This window comes from Styela clava, chromosome 7 (assembly GCF_964204865.1).
Source record: "Styela clava chromosome 7, kaStyClav1.hap1.2, whole genome shotgun sequence".
Lineage (NCBI taxonomy): Eukaryota > Metazoa > Chordata > Ascidiacea > Stolidobranchia > Styelidae > Styela > Styela clava.
This window is the reverse complement of record NC_135256.1, coordinates 11124145-11135513: the sequence shown is the minus strand read 5'-3', so window position 1 is coordinate 11135513 and position 11369 is coordinate 11124145. Positions and strand designations below refer to the sequence as shown.

The window sequence follows — 11369 nt, the reverse complement described above, 5'->3', positions numbered from 1 at the left end:
TTGTTTTTATAATTAAATTACACATGAGGGGGCACCAAAGTCTTCAGTGCTTAGGGCACCAAAGGGGCTTAATCCGCCCCTGATCTCATGGCTAGCACATTGTGCGGCCTAATGAATTTCATCGAAGCATGTACATTATAAGGTACAAAACTTAAAAACCAGCCGCCGCGACTGGTGTTGCATCTCTTATCAACTTACTATTGGCAGGATATTTCGATTCTTCGTCGAAAAATGTAAAATATTTACTAGGTGATCTAGCGACGCCATCATGTCTTCTACGTTCTCGTTGATAAAACTTAATTGTAATTTTATCGATATCCAACAGTGAAAAATTAGCTTTTCGGGGGAACCCTATAAAGACACGGGGTTTAAATTGTTTGTTTGTTTCCATGGAAAGTGTCAATCCCGATGAATGCCCACAATCGTTACTAACTCTTTTCAGGTCTTACACACCTGATAAATATTTGAAAATTGATAGTTTTATCCAATATTTATGCCTAATGCATGCATGCATATCCAAAAAAGCAATTGTATTTTTGCGCGAAGTATAAACTATATTTCGCGCAAATATTAATGCCTTTCTTAATATATGTTCGCCTGTTACTTTTCTGACAGATAAAGTTGCTTGAAATATAATTTCCCATCTTGCCACAATATCGCTTTTAAAATTTTGAAACGTTTTCTCAATTTAAGGGTAAATATTCACGCAAAAGAGGAGACAAATAGAATTATTGAAAACGGTATGCTAGTAGACCTGCGGCAAGAGCTCAAGTCAAATAGATAATATATTATTTTATACACTCCAGATTATTATATGTTCTTGTAAAATTGATATACGCCGCTATCCTTCATTCCATGCATGTAGTATATTTTTTGGATATTATTTTGGCAATGTAAACCTTGTTGAAAATTTGCGATACGCATATTTTTCAATATCATGACAAGTACCGCAAAAATAGTGCAAGTTTCTGTAGTATAAGTTGTATTGTAGTTCTGTCAGTTTGTTAAAATAGGTTCTGTGCAAGTAGCGATAGTTACACCAGGAATTTTATAATAATTTGATAATAAAATCTGTATCTTTTTGTTTAATATTTTGGTCTTATCGGGTTGTTGATTTATCGAGTGAAGTTGGATGACTTTAACCTTAACTTCGTATATGCTGACCATACCGCCGAGCCGAATTATCTGAGAAACATCTGCGGATAATTAAATTTTCAGAAGAATGTTCATTCGTTTTGCCGCTGCGAAAGTTTGGTCCGAATTATTGAGCATCGTTTTTTTTTAATCAGCTGTTTAACGATCGCAGGTTTAAATCACTTAGTTAGGTTCATACAGCGATAGAACTCTGGACACAAAATGGCTGGTGTGACGTCACACGAGCGTTTATAACGTTACCAATGGTTGTCCTCACTGGGTTTATAGTCACTTTGATCTAGTAGTAGTATATATTTACGGTTGAACACAAATTCGAAATACCGGTACTGCCGTACTGGTGGGATCCCGGTGCGACGTATTAGTATGATAGGTTGTTGTTTTGAAAAAGAGAATTAATGTCCAAAGATTTATTGGTATAAACTGAGCGCAATACGACTTCTGTTGTTAAACTTCAGTTTGCATTGAGAATTTTTTTGAAATTTCACCATACAGCCATACCTCACCCTAGCTGGCACCGGTATTCTTACTGTGTCTGAACATAGGCCTACCAGCATAAATTCATCAAAGCTTCAGTGTCGGTAACGTCGCAGTAGTAGGGCGATATCAAATAATGAAAGTGCTTCTGTTTACATAGGCTGAGCCCACTTCACACAAAGTGTTTGGTTGATAAAATGTACCGTAAGTGTTTTAATTTGGTTTCCAGTACTGGTAACTACACTACTGGTAACTGTAGGCATGCCGTATTTTTTGAATGGATTGTGTGGCGTAAGGTGCCAGTACTCTGCAACGTTGAACGCTGAATGGTCGACCAAAATGATCTTCTAACTCGTCTATCTTTTATGCCCCCAATTACTTTGTCGTTTTGTTCTTAGATTATGGGTAAATTTCAACGGGAAAGTAACCCCTCATCATTTTCTGCAAATAACTTCACAGAACTTCAATCAAGAACGTGCATTTAATTTTGATACTTTAATTAACATTTGCATTGTGATCACCAATTCGCACACAAAAAAGCAATCTCTTGAAGTTCACAGATAATTTTAAAATAAAAAAAATTCATAATAGCATTCTGGAGAAAATTTTAATCTTCAACCACTGAAAATTTAAAGCAATTGGTCCAGTAATCAAAGAGAAAAGGCGATTTCTTCAAAACGTGTCAAAGAACAACGAGTCTAAGAACAACATAACAACAAAACGTGTCTAATAATGAGTGACATCATTGCGATGGAGCGAAGTAAGTGTTGCAGCAACAGCTCAGATATGTTTTTTAATTTGCAAAAATACGAATCGAAGCAACATATAGTCGTACATGTTTATGTCCACGGATTGCGTTGGTTTTTTGGAGCAGAGATATTATTTATATTGTCGCAATCGCAGATTAAATTGATCACTAATAAATCAATGAAGCAACACATTGCGTTTCTGGATATTTCGAGATGATGAATATGTATGTTTGATATACACACTTTATATTTATTGCCCTTAATTAAATTGTACTATGCGGGATTTTATAGCAGAACTTGGTATTTTATAATGGCGATAACGAATTCGCAAGAGCGCAAAAATAAGTATCAAAACTAAATATATTCAGGAAATTTATCTCACATTATTATGTTCACAGATTGTTGTGTTACGTCGAGCACAATTAAATTAAAATTGAAAGACAGCTGGGATTGCCGTGGTTGTCATGGATTAAATATTACGCAACAGGAAAAAGTCATTGTGAGTTATTTTAACGAAAGCGCAAACACCTCGACCGCTCAGAAGCCGTTGCATGGTAATTTGAGATTCCGATTTTATTGCCCCTCTTATTGGGAGGTTATATGCAAAAACCCATTTTCAGGCTTAAAAACGGGCCTCGTCTTATTTACGAGGTAGACTTATTCGCTGGGGAGTACGGTACTTTTTGCTCAAACAACTGAGCAAGAGCGATGCAGCTCACTTCCTGGAGGTCTGATGTTCTGAACCGATAGCACGGATTCGAATCGCAGGCGAACCACTGAAGCGTGAGTATGTGGTCTGCTAGACCGGTTCCAGCGGACATATATATAATGGCTTTTTCCAGACAGGTTGTGTATTGGTATCTCAGGTTACACGATAACTAATCCTTTTCTATAACCTTGTGTAAAATTAGTTTCACCTTCAAGTTCTAATTGCGCTCCTAGTTTCAATCGTTCAATCCTATGGGGTTCGACGGGTGCGGTATCATTGGGAATTGAATTCTGTTTTGTTGGGTTAATATTTGACAAATCGTTAAACAAGCGGTTGGTATGTAATTTGATAAGAAAACTGATTCGTGAATGGTGATGCTAGTCTATGAATGTGTCAGGGTTATATTATAGGTCGATTGCACCCGACAAGTAGGTCGTTGATTGTATTGAGAGTATTGAGAGACTGGCATTATAAATATACTGCAGCTTTCTCCTGAGGTTGGCGTTTCAGAATCAGAACGTAGCAGAATCAGAATTATATAAGTCTAAATTTAATAAAGTGGCAAAAATGTCACAATTTTTGTATACGTGTGAGCTAATCGATCAAATGCCATAAAACGAGAGAACAGTGAACAATAGGCTCAAATGTAAATGTTATATATGAAATAAAAAGGGTGCAAAGTACATCATATTAAATTGCGCTTTGTATATTGCCAAAGGTTAAATTTACTTGAAGATCATGGCGATTGATCATATTTTGAAACAAAACAACAACAAAAACAAGGCTAATTCAAATCAGTAATGCTTTACTCATAGCTCTTTACCTGAGACGCCTAATTAGCCAGCAGTCGTCCGAAGTCGTGAGTGTGACACATACCGTAATTTTCATTGGATTAAAAAAAACAATAGATGCTGTATAATAATGTGTATATTGAGCATAAGTAGATGTTAAAATGACACAATAATTTCATGTTCAAAGTCAGTGATAACTTTTTTGTAAATGACCCAACAGCAATTTTATTAATCGAAATGTATCTTCATCTCTTCTAGACTTTAATTAAATAATCGAAATTTGTTATTCAGTTCGTGTAAAAGAATGTCACTGAATAAAAATGTTTTAATAGTATACGCTCATCCTGAGCCAACATCATTTACTGGTTCGATGAAAGATGTTTCCGTTAAAACATTGGAAAGTATGGGGTGTAACGTTAAAGTATCGGATCTCTATTCAATGCATTTCAAAGCAACAACATCCAAGGATGACATAATGGGTAAGTCTGTCTTTGGTTAGTTCCTAGACCAGTCTTGCAATCTTCAAATGTAATTGTAGTTCAAAGTAAAGTATAGGAGTTTGTTTGTAATTTCATATCAAGTTGCTCAATATGAACTGCAAATTCTTTACAAGAGGGTCGCCCAATATATAAAATATTGAGCCATATATTAGCGTACGTTAAGTCTGAATACGTATCGCGTTCTGAATAAAGTATTGCAGACATGGCATAGTTGCATTTTGATCTCGTCTTCTCACTAATTATAGATTAATGTATTTTTTATCATACTACCTTCACTATTGGGGATGTGAATTTGTTCGGTTTGTGTCAATGCTTAGAAATATAATTAAAATGATATTTCGTCGCCTTTTAGGAGAATTTACTGCCACCCGGTTCGACTACTTGAATGAAACAAGCGCAGCAGTGAAAGAAGGTCGACTAAGTCAGGATATCATGGATGAAATAGAAAAAATCGAATGGGCTGATTTGCTGATATTACATGTACGGCATTAGATTAGAACTATTTTATATAAATAGTAAAATGCAAAAGGGGTTGCGAAGTGAAGCTTCTTGTTTGCCAAGGTTATGTGTTTCTATAATTATCGCTATGTATGGAAAAAAACGTTAAATTTGTTGATCTATAAATCGAGGGAAATATTGACACGAAGCGAAATAAAATAATTTCGATGACTTCATCGCACACGAATACGAGTCTCATGGACTGAGCCCACAGAAATTAAAAAAAAAATTAATATCTTTTTTTTTGCGAAAAATACAATCTTCAACCAATGAAAATTTTATATCAAATAGTCCAGTAATGAGAGAAGCGATATTATCATGTATATCATCAAGAAAAGATTTGGTTTCTGCGGGACTAACTACTTATCCTTCTTCTATTCTCTTGTGCCGGCGGATCCGTATGCATATAATGCTGTAACAAGAGTAAAGATAACTAACTATTCTAAGTGATTCAAGATTGCTGCACACTAACACAAATATATTTCTGTAACGTTTCGTCTGACCAAGGTCAGACTTCTTCAGACATATATACATAGTTCAACTAGAGCATCTCGAAAAAAAATACTAATAACAAGAACAGCAACATAATAACAAAACGATCTTTGTGTCCAATGCTAGAGATGTACCGATGTATCGGTATCGGGTATCGGTATCGTCAATATCGGTCATTTTTTTGGTATCGGCCATGTATCGGTAACGTTTAGATTAAGGCCGATATTTCCGATATATTTACCTTTTTGATATGGTCCAAAATTTAAGTAAGTAAGTAAGTGTTTATTTCGATTTTCCGTTACAACAAAACAAATAGGCAATACAGGGCAAAACAAATAAATGTACGGAAAATCAGGAAAGTGGGCAAAATCTAAAAAAGATTTAAGACGTGCTTTAAGACGTGTTTTAAAAGATTAGTTGGAATACTAGTTTTTAATTTATTTTTTGTCTGGAGAGATTGTGAGCTATGAGCCATACATGTTCCCACCCCCGTGAGAGAATATTCACGTGTTTTTAGCTATTTATCAGCCAAACTAGCTCAACTAATTTAGATATTTTTGCTGTCAAATTTTTATATTGACATTTTTAATATAACATAGTAATTATGAAAAAATATATCAACACAGCACATAACAAAAAGCAATCAGGCGCCCGGTTTTAAATCATACAGTGGAATTGGGGTCCTTATTAACGGCACATGGACTTTTGGCACGGGTATAAATTCTGACTGTTTGTCGTCAAGTACGAGTGTCATTTAGTCCGATAAACTAAATTTCGACACAATTATCTCTCTACGCAGGTATTAATTTTAATTTTGTTTAACTACACAACTACTTTATAGATATATTGACATGACCGCCTAGCCCTAGACTGTCTCAAAATATATGATTGCAATTGTAAAATATTATAAACTCTATTTCGTTGGAAGAGATCATGTTATTTTTACTAAAAAAAACTCCTCGACGGTTATAGGTAGGCCTTCTTTTTGTCGGTGCTGATTGATATTCTTTATTCATGTTGCCTTTGACTTATTGCGTCGACGATTACGATAAGCCACGAAATACAATATTTGTAAAATGCTTTTAATTTGAACGTAGGACGGCGGCGCTACAATATGTGGGTGATAATCGATATTCTTTTAAACACGAATAACGATATTCGAAGGTCGCGATATTAACATTAAATTCAAATTTGACATCCCGGCTTATGAGTTTTCTTATTGAACACCGAGATTACTAGCGTTACTGTACAACGTGAAAATTAACTGGTTAACCGCAGCGTAACGTTTCACATAATAATTTATAAATTTAGCTTGTTACTCCGCAATGGTTACAAAGCAATTTCGCGTGACCTTATCCCAGTATCGCTCAAACTTATTCACGAATCGAGATAGTTTCATGATAGCTCTGCTGTAAGAGATATGCAGCGTGGGTAGGACATACGGAAGTATTTTAGTAAAACCCGATTCCGTTCATTTATGTGACAAATTTTCAGTGTTCTATATTCAAATTTTACTTTGAGATATATAAAAAAAAAACAGCATCAACTACGCAATTATTGTCAAATTTTCTCAATCAGCAATCTTGGTACTTCAATTATTTTTCACATTTACTGGGTCCTTACCAATACAATCAGCGATATTCTTTTGAATTAAACGCCACAGGGGATAAATTTGCGATAACATAAACATTTTCGAAAGAATTGTACATTATAAAGTTAACGGTCAAAATAAATCGTAACCGTTAACCATCTAAAATCGGTTAACCGGTTAACCATTCTCAGCCCTACTGAATGGTGATTCCTTCGTGTCCCACAACCGTTATGGAAGACGAAATGCAACGGTAACACTACCGCGATGGCTCGCTATTTGAACGAAGGGCAACGCTCTGAAGCCAAACACAGGGATATTCAAGCATATAATATCAGGGGTGGCCAACACGTCGATCGCGATCGACCGGTCGATCGCCACGTCTCGAGCAGTCGATCGCGTCCGATGTTGAGTGTATTTTATTAAAATACCAACGAAAAATGGCCTCGAACCAGTTGTGTGTTTTACAACAGGAAAAATACGGTACTTTACATGCGCAAAATGCAATATACACATACAGTATTTGAGTCTGGGCAAGCCCGTAAAAACATTTTATTACGTGACAAATGCAAGTTTTTCCACTGCCAAGGTTTAAAAATAAAGTGCCGAATATCGCGTGTCTAGACTGACAAACCATCCTATAATAACTTCCGCAGTATGTGAAAGTTGTTGTCTCACTCCAATAGTGATGTGATAAATTTTATTCGCAATGGTAGCAGTGGCATTAAAATGCCCAATTTGTTCTGATTCTAAGCAAGCGAGGAAATTGTTAGATAGTCTACTGAAGTTTGAGCATTCACGTAACATTCATTCAATATTTATTTTTCGATGTTTGGATACAATTACATAAACAAATACAATTAACAACAATTCAATATGCAAACTAGATAGCGAGCAGAGACCGCCGACTTATCGATCTGGCGGGTTCGATTCCCTCGCTCTGATTCAATAGCGACACCGCATGACCCATCACTGATTAATTAATAATTCGCTAATTATACGACACATGATTCAAACAAACAAACAGACAATTACCTATCAACATACTTACCGATCGAAATCGATAAGTCGCAACAATTTAAATGGAACACAAAAAATACAAATTTTGTGTCGATTTTAATAATAATGTGCCCACAAAGCCTTCTTATTGGCAGCGGTGGAATTTTTTGTATGGGTGTGTGCAAGGTATCTGCACATCCAGTACTCATTCAGTTTTTGTGTAGGACCTTATTACCGATCAGTCGATCGCGATCTATGTTGAGCATTTTAGTCGATCGCAGTCGAAAGCAGGTTGGCCACCCCTGTAATATACGATTGGCTGTGTATTTAAGTTGGCTGAATATGCATATGTCATTTGCTGTATATGTATATTGGATTGGTTGTATATGTACATGAGTTGGTTCCATTTACATATTACTGGCCGCATGCGTATATGACGTTACCAACTCCCGTCAAATTAGACGCATCATATTCACATTATAACATGCAATTATGATTATTTTACTTATTCAGTTTCCAATGCATTGGTTCAGTATGCCAGCAATCATGAAAGGTTGGTTCGATCGTGTTTATGTATTTGATAGAATTTTTACACCGCAGCAAATGTACAGTACAGGGAAGTTCAAGGTAGGTTATTCTAATCTTCTGTTAAATATGAAGAATTACATTTTTAGACTGAATAGTGAGTTTTATACCTAACTTTGTGCCTGCATTTCCACAATTGCTTTGAATTGATCACATTCAAGCATCTACGTGAATAATCTTTATTTCAGCCAATTCAAAATCGAAATTCAAGTTTTTCGTTTTACCTTAGAATCAGTATTTATGTAAACATCTCATAAAAATAAGATGTCCCTCACAAAGTTTTTGGCACAATACCGCTGATAGTTAGCTATTTTGGATACTCATCTCATATGTCCTCGACAACGCTGTATCGATTGTTGCTAAATTTTGCTAAAAATATGTAACTTTTTTAAAAATAAATCTGTCCTCGAGTAAGTTTTAACGTTCTACAATTCAGGGAAAACGAGCAATAATTGCAACCTCAACTGGTGGTTCTGAAGTTGTGTTCAAGAAAGGAATTCATGGTGATATGTCTATATTGCTTTGGCCAATACAGAGTGGCCTTCTTTATTTTGTTGGATACGATGCATTGAAGCCGAATGTATGTTTTAATGTTCGATCCATAAATGATGAAACTAGAAAAAAGGTATCATTAACATGTTATGTATATTATAGAATAAATCAAATTTTATAAATAGAATATCAGTTAGAATTGGACTCTTTCTTAATATTTTTGTTGCACTAAAAACAAGAGATAAATGCTGACTTAGACGGCACAAAATTAGTAATAGCTGAACACTGGTGGTTTGTTTTTTATATACGCTATATATGAGTTAAAACAACTCTGAAAGGCCGTTATAGTAATGGATCTTTAAAAACCACTTTTATTTTCAAATACTGGACTTTTGATCTAGTAATTGATTGAAGTAATATGTGACTAGAATTTAGGTGCTACTCGAGGTGTTACTCAAGACAGGTTGTTCGTTATAGGATCATCTTTTTGTAGCACTAACATCGCTTTCCATTGTCTGACTACATATACGTATACTCACACGGAGCACTCACTATTCCTTGATGTCTGGCATACATGATTCAGATGCAAATGATTTCCAACCTTTTCTGTACATCCAACGTAATAAAAAAATTTCCTTGGCATTTAGAAAACTTCCAATATTAACTTTTAATACTAACAAATGATGTAACTGCATTACCCCCAATTTTGATTTTTAACAGATGATAGACCAATGGGCGAATCGCTTACAAGGAATATTTGATGAAGAACCTGAAAATTTTCTTTCAAGAGACGATTTTGAAAGAAACGGTTTTGGCCAGATAAAACCGGAATCGTTAGAAAAAGCTATGAAGAATGGAACTTTACCTTTAGGACAAAAAGTGCAGAATCTATCTTGATTGAACATCATGCTTTCGTAGTTCATTTAAAGCATTGAAACAAAGAGATTTCATAACAACAAAAAACACCATAAATTGGATGATGAACAACATAATCTTAGTACAACAAATTCACAATGTTTCTGATATTTAGTTAATAATGGAGTTTTGGTTAATGATGAAGAAAATAAAAGCGTTAACATGACAACTTATTAGTTCCTGAATACAAACTTTTTTGAAAAATATTGTTGGAGTTATTATATATTCTTAGTACAGGTTCACATATTTTATTCTTCAGTATAAACTATAAATAATATTTTACTTTGTTTCATTGGCGCTACATTTTTTTTATACATGAAATGCGCTGTAACTGCTAGTAACTGCTCAGCTGCAAAAGCTGTATTAATGATACACACTGTCCGATATACCAATCCAAGCTGAAACAAGGGAGAGCGATGTTCAAATATATATATATGGATACGAAGACCAAAACGAAGTAGTACGGGCATGCAATCTGTCACAGTGGACTATACCGGTACCGCAGTCGCCACAACTGCGCTTGACCACTAACGCGAATGCGGCACACGCAAAAAACGAATCTCATATAGCCCCCAGACCTTTTTGAAATGAGTAACACCCAATTTTTACATATTTCGTGTCCAATAACCAAACCAGAGAAAAAGGTTATCGGCGAAAATATTGAGCTTTCCTCTCGAATTTTGCGTGAACAAGTATTTAATAATCTGGATCCCTCCCCAGAAGTTGTCGATGTTAACATTACTTGTAGATTAGTTTAATTCATTCTAGAGCTTTAGAAGGCCACTTTATCGTCTACAACTTTTTATAAATTTGTCCCTTTAAGCCAAATCTATACTGGATGTTGCAGCACCGTTTGTCACACAAACGCGCCGTCAGGCGCGATCGCGGCTTCGTTTTCGGTGCACGTGTAACGTGCGTAGTGTGGTTGGGTTGCAAGTTAGCGAAACGGGTGCAACAAGCATTATGGAGAAAACCGCAAGTCGTAGAGACTCGCCCGAGGTGTCTAAAGAGAGCTGACGGTCCCCCCAGAAACAGAGAAATTTTTCAGAACGATCCCGCCACGGGAAGGGCCCGAAAAACGGCCCGAAAGCCAAAAAGTGCCTTTCTCCTTCCATGCGTAGGTCACATGACGTTCCATATAAGGTAATCCTTTGATTTTTTGCCGTTTCCAGGGGTTACGGGGCCGCGCAAGGCGAGAGGGACCTTGCTAAAATTATTTTAAATATTTTCAAGGCGGGGGGGTTTCCCCTACCCGCCCCAGATAACGAGAAAGGGATTTCTTAGTTTTTTAAAACCTGGCAACACCATTTTGGCAGTCTGGTCTGTGTCGTTATCGGAAATAAGGGTTCCCGTGTAGGCAGAGGGCTCATACTTGGAAAACGTGTATAACTAAACTAATTAACCACTCAAAAAAAATCTGGG

The 11369-nt window shown here is 35.9% G+C and overlaps 1 protein-coding gene across 1 annotated transcript; it reads left to right on the top strand.

Annotated features, from left to right (window-relative positions):
* Window positions 1-4140: 4140 nt before the first annotated feature.
* Window positions 4141-10759, top strand: LOC120328274 (ribosyldihydronicotinamide dehydrogenase [quinone]-like). The gene is made up of 5 exons (XM_039394712.2): window positions 4141-4357; window positions 4731-4858; window positions 8469-8582; window positions 8977-9165; window positions 9753-10759. The coding sequence occupies exons 1-5, from the start codon at window positions 4183-4185 to the stop codon at window positions 9927-9929; spliced, it is 783 nt and encodes a 260-aa protein (XP_039250646.2). The 5' UTR covers window positions 4141-4182; the 3' UTR covers window positions 9930-10759.
* The last annotated feature ends 610 nt before the right edge of the window (window positions 10760-11369 follow it).